Raw genomic sequence first — 26,265 nt, forward strand, 5'->3', positions numbered from 1 at the left:
TGACCATATAGTAGACCATCCATTGTTGCTTTTTTCTTCAGGACTGTGGCTTGTTAATTGTCACACTGTTGTGAAACAATGAGAAGCAGTAGTACTATTTCAGGGCCACCAAGCCTACATTGATTGCTCTCAAAAAGACATTATCACACAGTTAGCTGTATATCTCATGATATTTTGTTCATGTGTCTTATGCTTGTGGACACTCCTAACAGTTTCTTTTGTTTTTTTGTTTTTTGTTTTTTTTGTTTTTTTGTTTTCAGGATGGCCCCAGAAGTTATTTTAGCAATGGATGAGGGCCAGTATGAAGGGAAAGTTGATATCTGGTCTCTTGGTATTACTTGCATTGAATTAGGTGAGTAAACAAAGGCAGTCCATAGAAGATTCATTTTGCCCTCCCTGCCCATACATGTATCAAAATTCTGCTAGTCGCTGCTGAACCGGCTGAATTTTGATTAATGTATGGCCGGCTTTTTAATCTCTGAAACCATTTTATTTGTCATATTGCACTGTTAGACTAACAGGAAAGTTCACCAAATTCTTTATTGTACTGCATGAAGTGTGACCCAGAAAATATGTCTTTTGCACACAGGAGAAAAAATAAAAAAAAAATGCTTTTTTTTTTTTTTTTTTCTGATGAGATGCATTGTTGTCTATGGAGCCATGCACACAGCTGAGTAAAGACCCAGTATTGAGTACAGAGCAGTAAAACAAAAATTGAATTTTTTTACGCTTGAGTGCAGTAATTTACTTATGCTTGTTTACTCATCTATAAGCATATTTATGGAAGTATTTTACAATACTGAATTTTACGTCTATAGGCTTACGCACCTTTACTCACCGATACTCAACATTACTCGGGTCTTCAAACACAGTTTTTTTTTTTTTTTTGTTTTTTTTTTGAAAAGCCCGTGGCGTGTGAAACACGCCCAAAAACTGGCACCCGGTGCCAAAAAAAGTTCACACACATACAGAGCGAACACAAAAACGTGCAACGGTTGCTACACGGTCCTCCCTAGGAAGGACCTTACCCCGATCCAGACGGGGACTGAGGTACTTCACTTGGGTCCATCTGGCCGAAACCAGATGGACCCCCTTTCTCTGGAAGGTCTGCCAAAACAGACCCACCCAAGTACTCGGTGGGAGACCCCATGAGAGAGGGCGAACCAAGCCAAAAGGCTTATGTTCACCTCCATCCCAAGATGTTCAGGGTAGGCCCGAGGACCTACACCCTACTAATCACACAGTGACAAAACGTGTATACACCAAACAAAATTGTACAAAAAAGTGACAAACATGGGTTAAAATAAATAGGAAAGTGGGGAGAAGGAAGTTGGAGAAGTGAAAGAGTGACCATTGTGCAGTACAATGGCCAGGCCCTTCACACACAGGTTTTTTACTAAAAATTAACATCACTAAATTATGATGCCTGTGTGCAAGGGGCCCTTTTGTTTTATGCCGTTAGTCATAAGAAGGTTTCAGGTTGTGGTGAGACACTAAAGCACCTAAAGGAAACCCTAAAGGGCTAACCAGTACAGTATACATATGGAAACTATATACATACATAACAAAGTAAAATTAGTATGTGTATGGTAAAACACATTGACTTCTAACCCTCTTGTATTATATTGTAATAGTACAGTCTCTCTTAAATAAAATAAAAATTTGAGCTCTCTATTCCCTAGAAGTAAAAAATGTATAGTATAACTGTAATCAATGACCAGGTATATAACAAAAGGTAGTTCTTTGAGTCACCAAAGACTGTCCAGCCCAGTTAGGTGTTTGTAAATGGTTTGGGTCTTCAAAAAGATGTACCTTTTTTAAAACCTTGTGGTTTAATCTGGATTTAGAAAGTTTTTTTTGGTAGAAAAGATTAATTCAGATGCTAAAATCTCTTTAACTTTTCACCTGCAACAAGCAGCTATAAAACTAGTTGTTGCAGGATTCTGTTGGGTTTTTTTTTTTTTTGCAAATTAAAAAAAATAAAGTTTTTTGTGTTTCCTGAATAATGGAACACAATTAGGAGTAGTTAAAAACAGGTTACTGTTTTGTGTGATAAAGTATCAGAACAAACTAACACTAATTAAAAAATACATCATGTGTTGAGCATTGCCGTACAAAATAGATGGACTTCTGCACGCATGAATGTGGTTAAAAACCATAGGAAGCTGTAAAAGCCTTTCTAGTATATCTTGCATTTACTACATATGAAGGCTTCATTTGGTTAGGTGAAGGTCCATTGTTTCAGGTGTTTTGGACAGAGAATAAAGCTTTCATGGAATGGCTTCCCTGGAATGACCTAGGAGATTAAAATAATTGGATTAAATAGTATGACGGCACTAAAGAGCTCTTCTTTTTACAAGCAACACCTTGTTGGAAGTACATGTCCCTGGCTCGCCTCACATTCTTCCTTTTGCTCTTGTGAATTTTTTTTTTCTCGTTTGCTTACAGCTGAACGGAAGCCTCCTTTATTTAATATGAACGCAATGAGTGCCTTATACCACATAGCCCAGAATGAGTCCCCTACACTACAGTCTAACGAATGGTAAGTACTTCACTCGCTATTTTAGTTATACATAAATTATGCAAATTTTTTTTAAATTTAAATTGCCATTCCCACTATTGTAATGTCTGTGGGGAGAAATTATTAAAGTGGTCTCCAAAGGGAACTACTTTGTCGGTATATGAGGCATCTAAAATAGAAAAAATTGGGTAGTAAATCGCTGTTTATGCTTCTTATAAGGGTTCTGCAGTCGGGAGAAATATGCACTAGGTCTTCCACAGAATCTTGACTTACAGTATATTTCAGAAGGTTGTTTTGAACAGTTAAAGTTGTGATACACCTGTATGATCCTTTGAGCTGTAGGCAGATGCTGGCAGTGTTACAAAAACCTACTTCAGTTTCGACCATGTTTGGCTATACTTCAACACAAACCTTGATCAGAAAATGTTTCTATCTGAAAGTGATCATATTATACCGCTGTTCTCAAAATTTCTTGTTAGGCCTCATTTACACATGCTTGGATCGCTCTTCAGAGAGCAATAGACAGGCGGTGTGGTGGTGTATCTCCTCCTCACCACCTGCCCCCCCCCCCCCCCCCCCCCCCCCCCCCAAAATACTGGACAACAGCTCCGCAACTGTGCGCATTGTAGATGTTTGCAGTGTGGCCCCATCTGCTGCAAATGTACGCCCTTGGCGGCTGTGTCAGCAGCAAAAGGGGAGCGGTTGAGGAGCGGTGGTGGCCATAGAGTTTTACCTCCCCAATATTGCAAATGTAAATGAGCCCTTAATGTTTGAAAAGCTAACTAATGTGAAGCAAGACATGTAAATTGCTTTCGTTTTGAGGACACTCCACTGCTTGTTCAGTGGAGGGCTTTTTGGTTTCTTTTATCCCACCTCACAATAAACCCCTCTGGTTATATTTTTCTTACAAAAGTTAACTGAATTTGTTAGGGTTGTTTTACATTAATGCATTTTTACCTTGCAAAACTCTTCACACCACTGCTCTACAGGTGTGGTGCATTTAGTAAAGTCCTTCATGCTGCATGTTTGGTTTTCAACACTGCACCAAAAACACAACTCCCATTTGAAATGAATGGAAAATGCTGCAAAAACGCACTGTTTGCATTTTTGGTGCATTTTTTTAATCACATGTCCATTTTTCACAGGTGCAGGCAGACCAGAAAATGTGCCAAAAATGTGTCTTAATCATAGCAAAAAACGCTTATGCATTTTTACTGCGAGTTTACTTCAGAACAGTGTAAAAGTAGGCTTATTCTTCACTTCTGTGTGTTAGTGCATGTTTGTTTACATGTACGTTCCATCCACAGCAATGTGATACTAAAAAAAAGACAAAAGTACTCATAAATTGTCAAGCTATCATTTCAGATTGTATAGTTTACATAGCTGGAGAAAAGGGGCACACATTTGGGTTGATTTTCTAATGGAGCAGAGCGTATTAACTTTGCAAAGTGAATTTTCACCTAAGGTTGTAAATGAGACAAAGCTAAATGCAAACTCCCTTCCAAAGAATATTCAATCAATTCAAGAAAGATATAAATAATAAAAAAAAAAAAATTGGTACAAACATGGTTGCATGGAAGTGAGCATAGCTGCTGTTCATACACATAATAAGGCCTCATTCAGACAAGTGAATGAGGGCGAATAGGTTATCAACACCTCTGGACACAGCAGCACCCTGTGTTGTTGCAGCATACAAGCTGGCTGATTTGCTGCATACAGAAATGCTCTCTGCATCTTTTTCCAGGGTCAGTCAGAGGCTCTATTCCCTTGTAACCTTTTAGATGAGCGGTTGCATGAAAGCTAAACTTTTTTTTTTTTTTTTTACATGATTGGGTGTTTTTTGCAAAGTGAGTTTTCACTTTACTTCAACTCATTCAATAAGGCCCGCCACAGACGGTATGAGATTTGTACCATGTATGGGCAGGCTGAACTTGGGTACAACCAGCCTGCCAGATTTTACTTGCGTATATCCCTAGCAGCTATAGCCACTAGCAATAATCACTAGCAATAATCACTGTCCTCTCACACCCCCCCCCCCCCTCCCAAGCACTATCTGTGTTGATGGGGGAATCATGCGCATTTCACACATGGCCGTAAAATTTCTTTGCAAAGTAAACCTGCTCTGCTCCTTTAATTGATCGACCTGAGTAAGTTTTATCTTTTATAAGTGTAAAAAGAAAAACGTTTTGAGACCTCTGTCTTAATATTTGCTTGATCCAGATATGGTGTTCTTAACTGTGTTTTTAAATAGGTTGACTCTAGATTTTACTGATCTTTTCATATATTTTTAGCAGTTTTATGCTCACTATGTTACTTTTAAATTCAGGTCGGACTCATTTCGTGGATTTGTGGACTACTGCTTGCAGAAAATACCTCAGGAACGGCCCACATCTGCTGATCTGCTGCGGGTAATGCATCTGTTTTGCTGCTGCTTTTGTGTTTTTAGCGTGGTTTTTTTTTTTTTTTTTTTTTCCAGTTCTAATTAATAAAGTGTGGTTTGGATAACCATTGCAAGTGACTAAAGTGTCTACTTACATTCCTTGTATTAATCCTTATCTGCTAACAGTAGATTTGAAACCTGATAGACGGGTGATCATTTGTGCTCTTTTATATTTGGATATTTGCACAAAGGGAAGACTACATTTTGAAACAAATATGTAGATCCACATTCTGACCTTGCTGAAACCAAGCCCTTAATTTCAGCCCTGATCTTTTTAGATAAGAGATCGAAAATGCATCCTTATCTGGTGACTTTTTGGTGTGACATATATGCATTAAAAAGTATCACATGGCCTTGGTTGTAATGGGTTAGGAGGAAAATGTATGCTGTCTCACTATGATATAGACCTGCTTGCTACAAGCACCAACTTTTTCAATGTGTCATGGAATCACTTCCTAGAAAACGGTTACATTTTAAGATCCAGGTGTTTTTAAATATTGGGGCTTTTATAGTGTAAACTGGCTGATGGAAGCTGCTGCACGGAAATGAGGGTCCCCGTTCAATCAAATGGCATCTGACAAGTTATACTGACCAATACATGGGTCAGTTTTTTCATTCAACCATCGGGTTGAACAAAGACCGGTTTCCCCTATCCACACACACCAGGTAGGATGGGGGAATCCTCCCTGTAATGCTATTGTATTCTGACAGCAAGGAGACTTCCCCACTATCAGAATACAGATTGGATCTTCAGCCTATAGCCTGCAGTGCTGACCAAGCAAGAAAATACAGTAGATCAATTTCTGTTCAACTACAGTGGCCAGACATGGAAATTCAGGCAGTCTCTGCTGAACCAGTCGAATTTTGATCCATGTATGGCCAGCTTTAATAGATATACAGTACTGTGTGAAGAAATGTTGTAAAGTAAGAATGCTTTCAAAAGTATATATTTTAATTACCTTTAGCAATTTACAAAATGCAAGATGAGTGAACAAAGTATAAAAACACATACATACAGCAGCAACTCCTCCAAGTCAATGGTATAAATAATCAGTTATACCAAGCAGATGCCAATAATCATCATCAGGTTGAAATGTAGTCATTAACTGAAACAGAAACAGCTGTGTAGGAGGTGTAAGGCTGGCTGAGGAACAGTCAAACTCTGCTACTAAGGTGAGGTTGTGGAAGACCGTTTTATGTTACAAGTCATACACCATAAAGGGCGGTCACACCAAATATTGATTTGTATTCCTCTTCTTTTCTTTTACTTGCCATTTTCTTAAGTTATAAAAATAAATTATTAGCACTTCTATTTCTTAAAGCATTCTTCATTCTACAGCATTTTTTCACACCTGCCTAAAACCATTGTAGCATATGTGTATGTATGTATGTATATATATGTATATGTGTATATATGTGTGTGTATATATATATATATATATATATATATATATATGTATGTATGTATGTATATATGTGTGTATATATATATATATGTGTGTGTGTATATATTATTATTAATGCCACCTGGCACACCAAAGTTTTTCTTGTAAGATTTATCAACAGTCCAATAAGTACTCTGTTCCATGTGGGTGACATATTTGGATAAAAGGAGGGGATAAATTGAATGTTCTTTCAAAGTGATAGGGAGTATCCCCTTTTTATATTGGTGTTGCTAGTAAGGCATTGTACATTTTATATGAATTTCTTCATTGGATTGTGTAAGTTATTGTACTAAACGGCTCCATTCATACTCGTACTGTCTTCCCTTGTTACACATACTGCTGCCAAAGATAATCTCTTAACAGGCTCATAGGTTTATGATGATGTTTCTTTCTGGAAGTTGATTCATGCATCTGGCAATCCTTTTGCTCTCTAGTAAACATACATGCAAGTTCACTAGCAAATCATCTCCATGCACTTATTAATCTACACGGTCTACTTTTTGTACATACTTCTGTACTTTAAATCGTTGAAATATGAATTAAGGCTTGTCTGTTTTTTGTTTTTGTTTTTTTTATGCAAAGTATTTTGCTTCATTCTTTTAAAATTATTTAAAAGGAACCCATTGGGGTTGGAATTTGAAGTTGCATTTGCTGTTATATTTTTGAATACAGTATATTTTTGAATATTTTCTGGGACCCACGCTTTTATACTTTCTTTGCTATTTAATGATTTACTGAAGCAAGTATAAGGAAACAACTCCTATAACCCAGACCTAAAAAAATTACATTTCTGATTTGAAAGGATACAACTAGACACCTGACTACATCTATAAACTCGCCAGAAGTATGGAAAGATACATATGCTAGAGTCAGTAAAGCCCTGCTAAACTTGCAAGCTTACTTGTAGAAGGGAGGAGAGCTAGTAAGCTAGAGACATATTAGGGGGCAACAATGGCAATGGGCAGGATGACCACAGATGGCCAAGAAGGGGCTAACATGCTTTATCTTTGCCGCAGCCAGGGCTATTATACCCAGACATTGGAATTCTAGTGTCATTCCCAGTATTAAGTAAATGGGTGTCTGATCTAAATTATATTATGTGTATGGTGGAATTGACAGCGAGCCTACAGTAGAAATACCCAAAAGTCATAGCTAAATGGGGGGCATGGAAAAATTTCAGCACCTCCCAGGTATTTTGAGGTTGTACCTGTGACCTAGATTCTCACCACATTTGAATATAGGGAACCATGGGGGAAGCCCTTAGGTCCCTCCTTCTCCCTTTTTTTATTTTTTCTTTCTTTACTCTTCTTTCTATTCTCTCTTTTGATTTTTGCTATTTATTTTAATTGTTGATGGTATGGCGATTAAAAGGTCTATGCACAAATATAACATTGAATGACAAACCAGCTCAAATTAAGTTGTGTTTGCTTATGAAGCCAAAAAATCCTGATGTTAGATGTTTATATGTGACCAAGTGTATCATAAAAAAAATGATTCAATAAAGTTTTAAAAACTTTAAAAAAAAACAAAAAAAAAAAAAAACGGGGTTGGGTTTTGTACCCAGAGTGAAATGATTGAATGGTGACATATACATATACTGTAGACACCTTTTTAATGTTGCTTTGTTTTGATTGCCCCAGGAATGTTCCTTCATTTGCCACTTCTCCTTGGCATACATCTTTATATCCATTTTAGATCATCTTTAACCACTTCAGCCCCCAGAAGAATTTACCCCCTTCCTGACCAGAGCACTTTTTGCGATTTGGCACTGCGTCGCTTTAACTGACAATTACGTGGTCATGCGACGTTGTACCCAAACAAAATTGGCGTCCTTTTTTCCCCCACAAATAGAACTTTCTTTTGGTGGTATTTGATCGCCTCTGAGGTTTTTATTTTTTGCGCTATAAACAGAAAAAGCGACAATTTTGAAAAAAAAATCATTATTTTTTACATTTTGCTATAATACATATCCCCCAAAAATATATATAAAAAAAAAAAAAAATTTCTCAGTTTAGGCTGATATGTATTTTGGTAAAAAAAAATCGTAATAAGCGTATATTGATTGGTTTGCACAAAAGCGTCTACAAAATAGGGGATAGATTTATAGCATTTTTATAGCACTTTTTTTTTTTTATCGTGACTGCGATATTATGGTGGACACGTCGGACAATTTTGACACATTTTTGGGACCATTGGCATTAATACACCGATCAGTGCTATAAAATTGCATCAATTACTGTAAAAATGTCACTGGCAGTGAAGGGGTTAACACTAGGGGCGCTTGAGGGGGTAACTGTTCCCTGGGAGGTGATTCCAACTGAAGGGGGAGGGGACTGACTGGAGGAAGTGACGGATCGTGGTTCCTAGCTAATAGGAACACACGATCTGTCACTCCTGTCAGAACAGGGAAGTGTGTGTTTACACACACTCATCCCTGTTCTGTCTCTCCTGCTCACGATCGCTCATGGCCTGCGGTCATCACGACCGTCGGCCACTAACACCGGCACCCCCGCTGTGCAGCAAGTGCGCCCGCCTACTATCCCAACCCCGCGAGCCGATGTATAGCTACGACGGCTCGCGCAGGGGAGCCAACCTGCCGCAGTATAACTGCGGCGGTTGGTCAGGAAGCGATTAAAACCAAACATTTCACACTCTAGATTAATGCCAGTTTCTTAAAAAACCTTCTGACTTTACAACCCCTTTTATCTTAATGCATTCTTTGCATTAAAATAAAAAGCCTTCTATGTGTAGCAGCCCCTTTCGGCCCCCCGTAATACTTACCTGAGCACATCTATGACCACGAGGTTCACGAGTGCCTTGGCCATCTGAGACTCTCCCTCCTGATTGGCTGAGACACAGAAGCAGTGCCATTGGCTCCCACTGCTGTCAATCAAAGTCAGTCAGACAATCAGCTGCTTGCTGTGGGGGCACTCGACTGGAGGGAGAGGCCAGGAGCTCAGAAGTGGGACCCGAGAAGAGGAGGATCTGGGCTGCTCTGTGCAAATCCACTGCACAGAACAGTATAACATGTTTGTTATGTTTATAGAAAAAAACTTTACAGTCACTTTAACATAATGCAGGACTCCAACTGCAGCTAAATTGTATTCTGTTTGCCAAATTCACAAGTCTTTTTATGTAAGTTGAATTAAAAAAAATTCAAATAGTAAGCAGAATAGCAGAAAATAGTGCAATATCTCAGGTTGGTATTGTAGCTCTCATGTGAGATGCAGTGCATCCGGAAAGTATTCACACCCCTTCAATTTTTCCACATTTTGTTATGTTACAGCCTTATTCAAAATGGATTAAATTTATTTTCCTCAAAATTCTACAAAAAATATCCCATAATGACAACTTGAAAGAAGTTTGAAATCTTTGCAAATTTATTAAAAATAAAAAGCAAAAAAAAAATCACATGTACATAAGTATTCACAGCCTTTTCCATGACACTCAAAATTTAGCTCAGATGTATACTGTTTTCACTAATCATCCCTGAGATGTTTCGACAACTTGATTGGAGTCCACCTGTGGTAAATTAAATTTATTGGACATGATTTGGAAAGGGGACACTCCTATCTATGTACGGTCCCACAGTTAACAGTGCATGTCAAAGCAAAAACCAAGCCATGAAGTCCAAGGAATTGTCTGTAGCCCTCCAAGACAGGATTGTATGAAGGCACAGATCTGGGAAAGGGTACAGAAAGATTTCTGCAGCATTGAAGGTGCCAGTGAGCACAGTGGCCTCCATGATCCATAAATGAAAGAAGTTTGGAACCACCAGGGTTCTTCCTAGAGCGGGCGGGCCGTCAGGCCAAACTGAGCGATCGGGGCAGAAGGGCCTTAGTCAGGGAGGTGACCAAGAACCCAATAATCCCTGACAGCGTTCCTCTGTGAAGAGAGGAGAACCTTCCAGAAGAACAACAATCTCTGTAGGACTCCACCAATCTGGCCTGTGTGGTAGAGTGGCTAGACGGAAGCCACCCCTCCAGTAAAAGGCACATTACAGCCCGTCTGGAGTTTGCCAAAAGGCATTTGAAGGACTCTGACCATGAGAAACAAAATTCTCTAGTCTGGTGAAACAAAGATTGAACTCTTTGGTCTGAATGGCAAGTGTCATGTCTGGAGGAAACCAGGCACCGCTCATTACCTGGCCAATATTATTCCTAAAGTGAAGCATGGTGGTGGCAGCATCATGCTGTGGGGATGTTTTTCATCAGCAGAAACTGGGAGACTAGTCAGGATCGAGAGAAAGATGAATGCAGCAATGTACGGACAACGACCCTAAGCACACAGCCAAGACTACAAAGTAGTGGCTATGGGTCACATCTGTGAATGTCCTTGAGTGGCCAAGACTTGAACCGGATTGAACATCTTTGGAGAGATCTGAAAATGGCTGTGTACCGATGCTCCCCATCAAACCTGATGGAGCTTGAGAGGGCTGAGAGGTCCTGCAAAGAAGAATGGGAGAAACTGCCCAAAAATAGGTGTGTCAAAAAGACTTGAGGCTGTAATTGGTGCCAAAGGTGCTTCAACAAAGTATTGAGCAAAGGCTGTGAATACTTACAGTATGTAAATGAGATTTTTTTTATTTTTAATACATTTGTAAAGATTTCAAACAAACTTCTTTCACATTGTCATTATGGGGTATTGTTTGTAGAATTTTGAGGAAAATAATGAATTTAATCCATTTTGAAATAATGCTGTAACATACAATGCGGAAAAAGTGACACACTGTGAATACTTTCCGGATTCACTATATAGACTAAGCACAGCCATACACAGTATTCCAAATAGTGAGACACCTACTATTTTCCAACCCAGACTGATTATCTGGCCAATTCAGTGGCTCAGATATTATTGAAACCTGAGAGAGATAGGCAGCTAGCATTTTAGGAAGAAGGGCAGTGAAGCCAATTGATTACTTTAAGCTGGATATCGGTTAACGGATGCTTTATTTGTTCCAACACAAACCTAATGACATGCACCGGTGTCATCAGTTCAGTCACCTTTTTTGCTAAGAAAAAAAATGATAAAAATGGATTAAGGTTACATTGGTTTATATCAGTGTACACATCTGCCTTCAGTTCAGTTTACATCAGGCTACACCTGTTTGTTTTTTATTTTTTTTAGTTGTTGCAAAAGTTAGTCTTAGGTGATAAAAAGAAAATATTTATTGTGTAAAAATGGACGTAAACGGATGACCTTTGCTTTTGATCCGTTAAAACCGTAAAGGGCGCAGACCTATACGGAAGCAGATAGTCTTCCGTTTACATTCATAAGCACATAGAGATACATTGCTGTGCATTTTTTTATTCAAAAGACCGATGTTTGAAAAATGGACAAACAGAACGTACATGATAAAGGACACTAATGTTCAGAAACTGTTGGTGTTAGAGCCCTTGCACACTGGGGCGGGGGCGGCGTCGGCGGTAAAACGCCGCTATTATTAGGCGTTTTACCGTCGGTATTCGGCCGATATCGGGGCGGTTTTACCCCCCGCTAGCGGCCGAGAAAGGGTTAAATACCACAGCAAAGCGCCTCTGCAGAGGCACTTTGCCGGCGGTATAGCCGCGCCGTCCCATTGATTTCAATGGGCAGGAGTGGTATACACTCCGCTCCTTCACCGCTCCGAAGATGCTGCTGGCAGGACTTTTTTTACCGTCCTGCCAGCGCACCGCTCCAGTGTGAAAGCCCTCGGGGCTTTCACACTGGAATACAAGCAGCGGCACTTTCAGGTCGGTTTGCAGGCGCTATTATTAGCGCAATAGCGCCTGCAAACCGCCCCAGTGTGCAAGGGCTCTTAAGATTACTTGGAAACAAATAGTTTGGAGTCCATTGACGCTTAAGCATTGTGTTAAATTAATGGTAAAATTAAGGTTTAGACTAGCACCCCAATGCACAGTATAGAAGATGGCAACCAGCACTGCAGTGCACTGTTTTTAACCAGTTCCCACCTGGCCTATAGTCAAATGACAGCTGAGCGGGGCCTTCGTCATCCACCAGACACAGCTAATGACTGATCAGTGTACTGGCCCACTGTGACCAATCCCAGCAGATCACATGACAGTTGTAAAAAATGGATGGCTTCCTTTCATGCTATGCACCATTTTTATATGTATGTATGTATGTATGTATGTATGTGTGTGTGTGTGTATATGTATATGTATATGTATATATATATATATATATATATATATATATATATATATATATATATATATATGTATATGGTGGTCCTGCCAGTCCCTCTGCTTTCCTATTAAAAACTGACCACAATAAGTAGGAGAACACACTGTGGTCAGTTCTCTAGCTATGCTGGGAACTCAGCCTGCTCTCCTTCAATGATCAGACTTGTCCTGACACACCCCTGCTGCACAGCCATTCATTGGCAAGCTCAGTCTGTGTACTGTTGCTTCTCCGACACCCAACTCTTATGCAGCTGAGAAGACCGGGCGTGTGATCATTTATAAAACGTGAAAAAAAGTATTTATGTATATTTTTTTTAAATATATATCTATACACAAATGTTTTGCTTTTTTTTTTTCTATTTTAAACTAAATGGATTGTTTTACAAGGTGATTGTTTACAATCACTTTAAGTCACGTTAATTGTGAGATGGATCCTCCATGGATCGGACTTGTTTTTCGAGCACATCTCACAGATGCTTAATTGGATTTAAATCTGGAGAATTTGGGGGCCAAGTCAACCTCAAACTGGTTGTTGTGTTTCTCAAACTATTCTTGAACCATTTTTGCAGTGTGGGAGGGCGCATTATCCTGCTCAAAGGGGCCACTGCCATCGGGGGATCGTTTCCATGAAGAGGTGTAATTGGCCAGCAACAATGTTTAAGTATGTGGTATGATTCATCAGACCAGGCCACCTTTTTCCATTGCTCTGTGGTCCAGTTCTGTTGCTCATGTGCCCATTGTAGGCACTTTTGGCTGTGGACATGGGTCAGCATAGGCAGCCTAGTTTCTCTGCAGCAACGTAGCCCCATACACAATAAACTGCGATACCAATTTTTTTGCTTTCAACACATCAACTTCATGAACAACACATTCACTTCCTGCCTAAGATATCCCACATATGTTCAGGTGCCATTGTGGCAAATTAACCAATGTTATTCACTTTCCCTGTCAGTGGCCATAATGTAATGGCTGATCGGTGTATATTTCATTAGATGTGTATATGTATGTGTGTATGTATATGTAATATATATATATATATATATATATATATATATATCCTTGCATTTATCATTAGTAACACAAAGCTTTGCTTTTTTTAACTCCTGTGTTTTTCTTTTCCTTCAATATGCTAGCATGACTTCGTACGCAGAGAAAGGCCAGCGCGGGTCCTTTTAGATCTGATACAGAGGACTAAGGATGCTGTCAGGGAGCTAGACAACCTGCAATACAGGAAAATGAAAAAAATTCTCTTTCAAGAATCCCGCAATGGTCCACTTAATGAGTCTCAGGAAGATGATGAGGTAAGACCAAGAGGCTGTAAAAAAAAAAAAATGGCTGCTAATGTTCAAAATTTCACCTAAACTTTTTTTGTGAAATTACTATAACTTTTGGGAATTTTTTTTTAAATTAAAAGCAGGACATGGTTTTAGGGACAGTTCACACCACATGTAGTCCAGTGCGTTTTTTTTTTCTGCCTCAAAAAACACATGGAAAGTAGGTTATATGGTTTCCAAGGGCATAGTTCACACCGGTGCGGTCAGTTCCAAGGAATTCCAATTCCAGGAAAAAAAGTAGAACATGCTGCATTTTTACTGTACTGGAACGTGGTGAAGCGCATCAAAAATGCTCCAATGCACTGGGACGCATCAAAAAGGCACTGAATCCCAGTACAGTCAAAAAAAAGAAAAACAGCATCTGAAATGCATCCAGAAATGTATCAAAAGCGTTTTAAAAGTGCGCATGCAGAAACTCATCCGGAATGGATCTGGAGTGTGTTTTTGTGGTGTGGACCAGCCCTTAATTAAAGTTAAACAAATCATTACATGGCATCACTAAATACATTTTCTAATTTTCCTTTTTAGTTTGAAAATAGTTCAAGAGCAGTACAGAACCTAATACCCTCAAATATTGTGGATCTGCCCATTCCTCCACTTTGTCATACTGATTTTGCGGCACAACTTACTACTCAGAACTATGACAATTAAATGCTTTGGTTGCATTGGGAAACGCCTACAGCCTACTGTATATACTTGCTGAAAATTCACTGCACTTCCCCTTTAAATATCCATACAATTGTCAATATTACAACAATGTTAGTCCTTTTTATTAAGACCCCTTTCACACTGGGGCGGAAAGTGCGTCGGCGGTAAAGCGCTGCTATTAGCGGCGCTTTACCGTTGTTTTAGCAGCAGTATTCGGCCGCTAGCGGGGTGGTTTTACCCCCCACTAGCGGGCGAGAAAGGGTTAAAAACCACCGCAAAGCGCCTCTTCAGAGGCGCTTTGCCGGCGGTATAGCTGCGCTGCCCCATTGATTTCAATGGGCAGGAGTGGTGTATACACCGCTCCTTCACCGCTCTTAAGATGCTGCTAGCAGGACTTTTTTTTCCCCGTCCTGCTAGCGCATCGCTCCAGTGTGAAAGCCCTTGGGCTTTTTCACACTGGAGACACAGCAACGGCTGTTTCGGGTCGGTTTGCAGGCGCTATTTTTAGCGCAATATCGCCTGCAAACTGCCCCAGTGTGAAAGGGGCCTTAGTCAAAACTGCTAATGAGCCACAAGTGATACCCGTGTACATCTCAGACACTTGGTATACTGTAAGGTTCACCCTGGACTTGGAATAGGAAAAAAATAAAATGTGTTTTGGATTCAAAACAACTTTGCAGATATGACTACATAGATGCAATAAAATCACATAGTTATAGATGTAAATGCCGCCTATTTCATTGTTTAGCCACCATGTTCAAGGCACTTGCAAACACATCTCATGACGAATCAATAAAAACTATGTGAGAGATTACTTATGGGTCTGGCTTTCTGCCCAGATGTAGTATAGACTGTTGACCATTTAATTAGAAAGTTTAGCACTGACGGTACAATAAGTGGGTTCTTAGAGTAAGAGAGAGCCTTTGTTCAGTTAAAGGACCACTATCACAAAAAATATTTTGGGGTAGGGACAAACTATAACATCTTGATTCCTTGCAGTAAGTTTTTGTAAAGAACCTTATATCCTTTTAAGAAAAAAAAAAAAAAAAAAAAAGACAACCACTGTATATACATGTTAGGTCTCAAACCTGGCTCATCCCCACTTATTCTTGCATTGCTTGATCTGCATGTAAATCTGGTGTAAAAATATATTATAGCTATCTGACATCAATAAGGGAATTCATGTAGAATATATATTAGCCACATATGGTTTTTAGACTACAATATTTTACATGATAGTGGCACTTAAACCCACTGTAGACTTGTTTTGTTAAAAAGAAATGTAAAGAAAATTTGTGTGCATTCCTGGTTATTTAACACAGACAATGTTCTTTAATTTGCTCCTATTATTTTAATTGCACCCTAGAAACAAATGCTATGAACTTTAGAATATGAATTATTTTTAGAGATCAATATTTTCAACAAGATCAGTTACTAGCACAAGATCACTATTGTGTAGTGTAGTCTAGTTAGAGCTGAATTTGCTTTCATATTTTAGATACTTTAAAATTTACTTTTAAAATGATCTGATGTACATTATGTGATTACGCAATTGCAAAATAATGTTTAACAAAATTATTTATTAAATTTGCTTTGTGTACCCTATCGAGGTATGTTAGGATCTTATAGTTTGTTTCTTTTTATAAATTGTACAATTAAGTTGCTTTTGCTTTCTGCGGTATTTGATGCTGTGCTGAGAATGTTGCATAATTATTATAGTGCTTGAGAATTATCCTTCTCAAAAAGAATCCTTTTTGAGCCACAGAAGTTATTGCCAAAGTTCAATATTATCTGTCTGTGTAAGATCTGCAATTTTTTACAACTGCAGAATTGTATTAGGGTCCTGTTCATACATATCTGTTGCCCTGAAGTAAAATACATGCATCTGAACTACAACTTGGTGTGTTTTAAAATTAAGCACATGCAGCCCATTGAAATAAATAGTAAACATGATATATGCACTGTTGTGTTTTCTCTCTACACAATGGAAAATCCCTTTTCCAAAGGGTCCACCCTCATTTTGCATAGTGAATGAACAGGAAAAGTATAAAAGGCATCTATATATAAAACGCACATAAACATATGCAGTAGTACGCACCTAAAACAGGCTTTGTGTTTGAAAATATGACATTTCTTTATGCATCATGTGCATGTTATAATATTTGCCAACTACTCTGCAACTTGTATAGGACAGTGAGCATGGGACCAACCTGACTGCAAAGATGGACAGCCTTGGCAGCAATCATTCCATACCAAGCATGTCGGTCAGTACGGGTAGCCAGAGCAGCAGTGTGAACAGCATGCAGGAAGTGATGGATGACATGAGTCCAGAGCTGATACTGGTTCCAAGCTATGGCTGCGGCTATGATTCCACCTCTTCTTTGGTTCCAAAAAAGGTAAGTGAAGTCCGTTCAGTGGGGAAAATTGCAGTCAGATCCCCCCTCCCATGTAAGTGAATATGTTGTAAGAGACATTTAATGGATCATTTACTATTTCTATTTGTGAAGTTTCTACTCACAAGTGTGAAGGGTGTAGCTTAGTGTAGCTTTTTTTTCTAAATAGTTATCGGTCTTGTATTACATTTTTAAAAATCTATAAAGGCATATTTATGTGGTCCTTAGGCAGCCATTTGGGTATTTGTTAATCTCTAGTTACATACTAGCAAGAAGGCCGGTATGGGGTGTAATGTAAAGTATGCACCTACTTACATATTTGTTCATGGCAACTATATACTGACTGGACCATTCCAGTAGCATTTTCCTCAGTTGGGTAATATCAAAATCTCCAGCAAGAGGAGGAGGCATATTACTTGTGGTAAAATGGTATAGTGTGTGTGTGTGTGTGTGTGTGTGTGTGTGTGTGTGTGTCTGCATCACATGAAGTTTTCTTTATACATTTAAACTTTTTTTTTTTTTTTTTCCTTTCCTTTTTAAAAGTTATAAATGACCCAATCCCAGCTCAGCACAGTAAAACAATCCCCACTATAGATACAAGTATGGCATTCATTAATTCTGCATTCAACTAATAAATAAAAACAGTGTACAAGAGTGGTTTTACCATGATGTATCTCGTGCTACCCTTTTAATGGGCTGTTAATTTGTGATTAAAAATATATAATTAGTGTGGTAAAGAGAAGATACAAGTTAAGCATTTTTTTAAAACTAGCACATATCTCAATTGTAGCAATTTATAGTCCTTTTAAAATCAGTCCTTGTTAAAATAAATAATAAAGTCTTGAATACTGTAGGTTTTTGCAATTAAAATAATTTTTGCAATTATTGAAATTTACGTTTGCCATTCTTACTGTAGTTACAGTCTAAAATAAAAAAACTAACAGAAGAAAGGGCCTTTTTTTAATATGGTGTGGTTTTTATATTAACCTGCATTCATTTGTATTCAAAATTTATTAAACAGTTTTCCGTTTTTAGAAATATCTATATTCTTTCAACATTTTCCATGTTAACAAAGTTAATGTGACTCTTAAATAAAATAAATAAATAAATTGTTTTACTGCAATGTGCCATGACAAATCAAGGTTAATTGCCTTTATGCGAAATCATGTTGATGACAATTGCCTGCTCCTGTTTTTTGGGGGGTTTTTTTTGTAACGAGTCATTGTTGTCAAGAGAGAAGTAAATAACAATTGTTTGCATTGTAGTCTGCTGAATGCTCAGTAATACAATAGAATGGCATTCATCCCTTTCGCCGACTCTCCATTTGTTTAAAAGCAAACTATTTGGCATTTATTAAATGTACTTATCTACACATTTTTGACAAACATAACTTAAAATATGTTACCCAATTAACTCATTGCTCCTCCAAGTTCTGTAGTTTGGAGCATCTAAAAGGCAATAGTTTAAATTATTAGCTGCTTTTGTACCATTTATAAAAGGGATCTATAGTTTGAAAACTGGCAATTTTAAAAATAATTGTGTTAACAGTTGTTATGAATGCCAAAATGTAACAATATATCATCTTTTCCTAGCATCTATGAAATAAAGATTATGCTTAAACATGCCATTTACTTCTATATAAATGTTAATCTTTAAATTACCTAAGTCCCAGACACGTGTGAATAATATAAAAATGGGACCAATGAAAAATAGAACTGCTCAAAGACCCACTCCTGATTAAAACAAAGATGCAAGGTGAAACGACCACTAGCTCAGAGAAATATTTATGTTCAATTGCAAATCATTTGTGCAAAGTAACCGCACTAACATCAATGAATATCTTTTTGTCTTTTTTGTTTTGTTTTTAAAAAAAAAATAGGGCAAAGAATATTTGAGCTGCTGCTTATAGCAACAGCTCAAAAAATAATTTACATCGTTTAGCAAGCTCAAAAAAATAATTTACATCCTTTTAGCCTATAGATATTTTTGGATTACTTTTTTGTGAATGTTTTGCTTTGTTGCAGGATCATTTTAATATATTGACTGCAATTCTGCACTGGTACAAAAAATGACAGATTCTAAGGCATAATTACACACAAAATAGAATAGTTGACATAGGAGGCCATTGACAATAGTGCTTTAGTAGAAATAAATTCATGGACATAGTGGCAGATATATGTTGAGACAGTCATACATGTATAAACATTTAAAACGTGGAAATTATACAATATGAGTCTTCTGTGAGGCTTATGTTGTATAGGGAAAAGTTCACCCATCAGTCCTGCATTTTGCTTTTTTTTTTGTTTAAGCATAGTTTTTGCAAAATGAGTGGTGTCCTTGTATATTTTATTCTATAAATAGAGAAATGCCTTTTGTAAGATATATAGAGCATTTATAGGGTCAAAATGAGCAGTTCTTAAAACGGCATAGTCCTTTTTTTGTCCATAAATTACACAATATTTTGTGATAATCATAATCTTCATCGTGTTCAGGTGCATGCTTTTACAGCTATATATGTTAGTCTGAGACTTATTAGTCGCCCATAAATTTCTCAATAGGAGTAGGTAAAAAAATAAGAAGAAAATATATAGGCATTAGGAGCTATGACACAAGAGAATTTTAAAGCTGGATTCTAATCTTACATTTTGCCCTACCTGATTCCTCTTTCTCCCCCTCATCCACATGCTTATACGTTTTTTTTTAAAACAAATTCCCTATTCATTACACACCTAATTTTAGACCCAGCACTTCTCTATGCAATGCAGTTGGATAATGGCTGGTGGGAGGGGTCAGCAGAGTGCAGTACAAAGATTATTGAAAACATAACAGAACCCTCCTCCCAAGATTCATCAGCCCTGATGCAAGCAGTTAGCTGCCTCCTTGGGAGCAGTTATCAGTATAATCAATATATACCTTGATGGATGCCAATCTGACATTCTTAAGCTGGGTATGCACGGGCCGAGATTGTCTGAAATTGTCAGTTTGGCAGTTACCAGATGACTTTTGACCCGTGTGTAATGTTCACTGTGAGAAGCTCAGTAAGATCAGTGTAAGCAATTTCAGTACAGGAGAGGAGCCTGTATAACTATACACAAATGAATACAAGGCTGTTGTTTAGCTTTAAGACATGGGAAGGAAAATTGTGTACATTGATTGATTATCCTTTTTAGGATAATTATCCTTTTTAGGATAATTCATAAAAACCTGAAAGGAGTTTTTTTGCCTTTTAGCGCTCGTTTACACATAGTGCTGTTACACACTAGATAAATGCCAGTCGCTGCTAGGGTACATAGAAAACAATCGTTTTCTATTTGTCGTCTTTGCATTGCAGATATTGAGCATGTTTTATTTTTGAACCCTGTTAAGAATTGCTAGGTATAGTGTTCTATATGGGCTGTGCAACAAGCTTTGCAAGATTTAGGCAGTTTTCTTTCCTTTAATCATGGGTTGAAGGAAGGAAAATTACTGCAATACCCCATCAACACAATCAGTGATTGGGGAATCCATCCCGCAGTACTATTGTGTTCTGCCAATAGGGAGCCTTCCCCGCCGACAGAATAAAATGGTCACCGCTGGCAACTATAGCCACCAGTAGTGATCTGGTGAAAAAAAACCCCGACAGGCTGGTTGTACAGAAGTCAATCGATGGATCTTGATGAATTTCGATCTGTCTATGGCCAGCTTTAGTATAACCTTGGAGAATGAAGATTTGACATACTCGATTTGCAATTGTTTTGTTTCAAGCATACATGAAAAAAACATGTGAAGCAACTGGAAAATATTGAGCAAACTGATTTTCCATTCTGAAAACAAAAATTCTTTGGACAGCCGTTAAAGCAAGATGTCACCAGCACAAGCATTTGCTTGAGATGGTGGGTAGTAGGTTTGATTTTGGAATTTGTTTAAAATTTACCACATCACTAGCAAAAATGAGGAGACTGAGAAACGCTCATTAGGTATTGCTGAAAATCTTTGTCCGATGCCTTGGGAGAGACAAGACCTTATCATGAATTGACGCTGTAAGAGCATACTATTGTCATCAATATGGGGTGCACTGTGGTTATCTTAATTTTTTTTTTTTTAAACCCCCCCCCCCCTTTTTCTTTTTCCATCTATATGTCGTATATATATATATATATATATATATATATATATATATATATATATATATATATATATATATATATATATATATATATATATATATCAAAAAATTTTTTTCAACTAATAAAACAGTTAAAAATGCATGAAAATTTCCAAACTGCTATACAGGCATTAGTTCTAATATAGCTAAGCAGAATTTAAAAATAATTAAAAAAAGGGATTTTTTACTTCTCTGTGTTGGGATGTGTCTAGTCTCTGGGATGCTGCAAGGAGCAATGATTGTATGCAAAGTGAAGTATTCCAGATTTTACCTTTTTTCTTTGGGTCGAAGCAGTCAGAGTAATGGAATTTGATTTGCTGGTTGGTTGCCTCGGTACACCTCCATTTTTATCAGGGCTGATACTATCCAAAATACATGTGCTCTTGTTCCACAGCTGCATACTCCTGTTGATGTCCATCTTTAAAGTGGAACTGTATTTGTGTAAAAAAAGTGCAGAGGCCTGACCTGTGTCCGTGTTGGTAGCCTACAGCATTCCCCCTGTGCATGTGCAAGGACCCACTATAATGGGTAATCACTATAGGCCCTGTCCAAACGCACTGATAAAAACACTGCTTGTGAACTATGCATATCCAATGCCAGGACAATTATGTTGACACAATTGAGCCAGATAAATGAATCACTAAGTAGTGTAGCCAGGAACAGGAGGACAGGTCCAGAGCTTAAACCAGGTATGTTGGCTCCCACAGTCCAGGAGAGTTGGATCCTGGCCTGACCACATTTAACCAGTTCTTTACAGGTTGTCACCTTTTCCTGGAAAAATTACCATCCTTATGATCAATTTCCCAATAATATCATTGACATGTTCATCCAGGCCAGTAGAATTTAGGCCATGTTAAACCCAACCCACAGATCTGTATTCTGGAAGTCTCCTTGCCCCAGTTATGTACTACAGCATGTAAGACTTTGCTCATGGACACCATTGCAGCCCCCAGATAAAAACTCCAGAAATGGCAGATCACCGAACTGTGGGAAGGGAACTTTCAAGCTGGCCAAGCCTTGGCTTGATCTCTAATGCTGGCCCTACCTGTAACAGTCTTTTTATTTTTTTAAAATTGATCCATTCAATGTATTGCCAATCAGGCAGGCCCATAGTTGAGATAAATACCAGAAAGAATACCCTAGCTACTATCTATAGTGAAGTACTAGTGAATGACCCCAGCTGTTGCTTCAGGATGTTCTCCCTGGACAAGAATATTTTGTAAAAATAAACAGCAGAGCTACCTATTAGTGCTTCCGTGCAAAAACATTACCCCACTATTCAAAATAGGTATAAAAGTTACAAGTTTATTTATAAACTTTTGGATTACCAATAAAAACTTACTGGAGTGTAAACAAATGCAAAGAGATTAAAGCTATAACCGTATTCAACTTCTGTAATCAAATGGCTAATTATATCCCATTAATATGCTTCCAATATTCGTGCAAACAAATTATAAAAAAGTGCTAATAGTGTCACTCACTGCAAAAAAAAAAAAAAATATGACAGTTCATATGCATCCAAGGTAAAAGTAAATCCACACAAAAAGTGGTGCTTCGTGTAGTTCAGTGCCACGACTCTTTCCAGTAAAGTGAAAAACACTCAAGCAATATCTTGCCTCCTCTCACTTACAATGCTCACTCACCAGACTATATTGACCTCTTTAAAATAAAAAGGTATAAATGCCCTTTAGGTGTGATATCCACACACTCCTGATAATTCCTTTTACTTGCCCCTCTCCACCTTGAATAAACAGAATATCTGAGAATATCTGTGCCACCAGCATCATAGTTTAGTATAGTTGGGTAGATGTGAAGAAGTCTGTACAGATTGTAATACATCTGATCAGCTTTAAAAAGTTTGCACAATTTGACTTTAAGGCGGGTTATAGTGGGGACTCCCCTGCTGTCAGAATACACTAATCGGCACTGCAGCCATTGACTGCAGACTGCCAATCGATTTAAGATTTTCCAGCGGGACTCTTTGACAGAAGCTGATCTAATGATAGTCTTCTGTCGAGTATGGAGGATCACACACACAGATCACAACGTGCCAGTTTCTGCTGAACTGGCCGAAATTCGATGTGTGTTTACCCAGCTTATATTTCTCTGTGTTATACAGCTGAAGACAGCGCCATCTTAGCCTCTATTTACATCAGGAGCTGCAATGGTTCTTTCTGTACATGTAATCTAGGACTTTAGCCATTGTTCAGTTGAGAGTTGACATAAAAAACACTGACACCTGTGACAATTGTTGTCACTAGAGGCTTGTCTTAAAGCGGGGGTTCACCCACACCGCCAAAAAAAAAAAATATTAAAAGCCAGCAGCTACAAATACTGCAGCTGCTGACTTTTAATACATGCCCACTCACCTGTCCCAGGGTCCAGCGATGTCGGCAGGGGACGCCGAGAACCCGCTCGGTTCTCGGCAGCTGCCTCCGCCATCCTAGGTGAGGGAATCAGTAGGTGGAGCGTTGCGGCTTCACTTCCCGGTTCCCTACTGCGCATGCGCGAGTCGCACTGCGCGTCCCTAGTGGTCCCCGCTCTCTCCTGGGAGCTGTGTGTTCCCAGCAGACAGCGCGGTCGGGACGGGAAGAGGCATAGACTCCCATGGGAGTCTATGCCGGAAGTGGGTGCAAATACCTGTCTTAGACAGGTATCTGCACCCCCCTCCCCCCTGAAAGGTGCCAAATGTGACACCGGAGGGGGGGAGGGTTCCGAAAAGCGGAAGTTCCATTTTTGTGTGGAACTCCGCTTTAAATGTTACTGTCTTGAGAAATGATTAAAGCGGAACTTAAACCATTGTTTTAACTTTCTCAAAAACGGTACATTCAAAACATATTGTGATTAAAGCAGAACTAAATCCTCCTATCCTTTTCAGCCAAGGAAGCTGCCATCATAGTTTGTGTTTGATTTGCAACTGTCATGATCCTGCACATGTGATCAGTTATGATACCAGCCATTTGATGGATTGACTGTTTGGTTGAGAAGAAAAAAACGTGACAATTTACAAACCTGGCATGCTGGAAATTTGCCTTTTTTTTTTTATTATTATTTATTTTTACTGTTAAATTGATGGGTTTTATTTTTACTTTAATAACTCTCACAGTTGCATGTGCTCTCAACTGAACTGTCAAGCCCTCAAATAGCTGGTGTCATAACTCATTACATGTGCAGCACCAGGGCAACTGCCAATTAAACAGAGGCTAAGATGGCATCTTCCTTGGGTGTTAGGGATAGAAGCGTTTAGTTCTGCATTAAACTGTTTGGGCAACCTCAGTAACAATGAAAGCAGAACTAAGTGCATTAATTATTTCTCAAAACATTTAGGCTGGCCATACATTGTACAATTTTCCTTTAGATTTACCAAAACTATATAATGATGTCAAACCTAAACGCTTTTAATTTGTATGCAGTCGGGTAGGCCCTTGCACTACATAGCTGAAGGTAAATCTAAAGGAAATTGAATAAGAAAATTGTATAATGTATGGCCAGCCTAATGTTCAGTGCATGCTGTGAATGACGACTGTCGGACGTGCTTGTGCTCTAAATTGAACTGTCAAGCCCTCAAACGGCTGGTATCATAACTGATCACATGTGAAGCACCATGGCAGCTGCAGATCAAAAAGGGGCTAAGATGGCAGCTTCCCTGGCTGTAAAGAATAGGAGGGTTTAGTTCCACTTTAAGACGAAATAACGGACACTTTTAGCCAATATTGCACATGTAATCACCAACTTAGAGTAAAACAATTTCCTTTTTATTAATGTAACAACAAAAAAAAAAAGCATCACCACCTGGCAACCAATCAGGAAGCAGCTTTCATTTTTTTTGAGGCCTAGGCTGTAGTGAAGAAAGCTGATTTGTGGATTATTGGCTGCCATTATTAAATAAAAGTCAGCAGCGGGCTCTAATTTCCAATCTACACCCCCCCCCAACCCCACCCCCCAAGAGCTAATTAATGTGATCACTCTGCAGATTGCAATGAGGACAATGTCTGCCTCCATGGTGCAGGCCTGCCCCTCCTCTGCCATCACTGGACACAGGCAGAGCTTCCATTAGATCCTGCTGCCTACAAGTGGTAATAGGGAGGAGAATCATACTGGGGGGGTCCATTACTTCCTGAAAGCTGTGCAAATGTCATAGATTTCTATGGCCACATTGCTTCTTTAAAAATGGAAAAAAAAAGTGTAAGGCTGGAAAGTGCTAGAAGTGTGAGCAGGCTGTGGATGAGCTGCAGCCACCGCATCCTCCATCCTCCATATCCTCCTAGTCTCTTCTATCCTCAGCATCCTCCCTGGTCTCCTCTATCCTCAGCATCCTCCCTGGTCTCCTCTATCCTCAGCATCCTCCCTGGTCTCCTCTATCCTCAGCATCCTCCCTGGTCTCCTCCTATCCTCAGCATCCTCCCTGGTCTCCTCTATCCTCAGCATCCTCCCTGGTCTCCTCTATCCTCAGCATCCTCCCTGGTCTCCTCTATCCTCAGCATCCTCCATCCTCCTGGTCTCCTCTATCCTCAGCATCCTCCATCCTCCTGGTCTCCTCTATCCTCAGCTTCCTCCATCCTCCTGGTCTCCTCTATCCTCAGCCTCCTCTATCCTTCTGGTCTCCTCTATCCTCAGCATCCTCCATCCTCCTGGCCTCCTCTATCCTCAGCATCCTCCTGGTCTCCTCTTTCCTCAGCATCCTCTATCCTCCTGGTCTCCTTCTATCCTTAGCATCCTCCATCCTCCTGGTCTCTATCCTCAGCATCCTCCTGGTCTCCTCTATCCTCAGCATTCTCCATCCTCTTCTATCCTCAGCATCCTCCTGGTCTCCTTTATCCTCAGCATCCTCCTGGTCTCCTCTATCCTCAGCATCCTCCATCCTCCTGGTCTCCTCCTATCCTCAGCATCCTCCATCCTCTTCTATCCTCAGCATCCTCCATCCTCCTGGTCTCCTCTATCCTCCATCTTATTGGTCTCCTCCTATCCTCAGCATCCTCCATCCTTCTGGTCTCCTCTATCCTCAGCATTCTCCATCCTCTTCTATCCTCAGCATCCTCCTGGTCTCCTCTATCCTCAGCATCCTCCATCCTCCTGGTCTCCTCTATCCTCAGCATCCTCCATCCTCCTGGTCTCCTCTATCCTCAGCTTCCTCCATCCTCCTGGTCTCCTCTAT

At 39.2% G+C, this 26,265-nt stretch overlaps 1 protein-coding gene across 3 annotated transcripts in view; it reads left to right on the forward strand.

Annotated features, from left to right (window-relative positions):
* The window catches only part of TAOK3 (TAO kinase 3), a 433,972-nt gene that overhangs the window by 163,379 nt on the left and 244,328 nt on the right, over window positions 1–26,265 (forward strand). For all 3 annotated transcript variants that reach the window (XM_073625563.1, XM_073625585.1, XM_073625574.1), the window contains 5 exons: window positions 261–352; window positions 2,449–2,542; window positions 4,848–4,929; window positions 13,725–13,892; window positions 16,763–16,969. In XM_073625563.1, the coding sequence (XP_073481664.1) occupies window positions 261–352; window positions 2,449–2,542; window positions 4,848–4,929; window positions 13,725–13,892; window positions 16,763–16,969 (643 nt within the window). The remainder of the gene's footprint in view (window positions 1–260; window positions 353–2,448; window positions 2,543–4,847; window positions 4,930–13,724; window positions 13,893–16,762; window positions 16,970–26,265) is intronic.

This window comes from Aquarana catesbeiana, linkage group LG01 (assembly GCF_042186555.1).
Source record: "Aquarana catesbeiana isolate 2022-GZ linkage group LG01, ASM4218655v1, whole genome shotgun sequence".
In the NCBI taxonomy this organism is placed as follows: domain Eukaryota; kingdom Metazoa; phylum Chordata; class Amphibia; order Anura; family Ranidae; genus Aquarana; species Aquarana catesbeiana.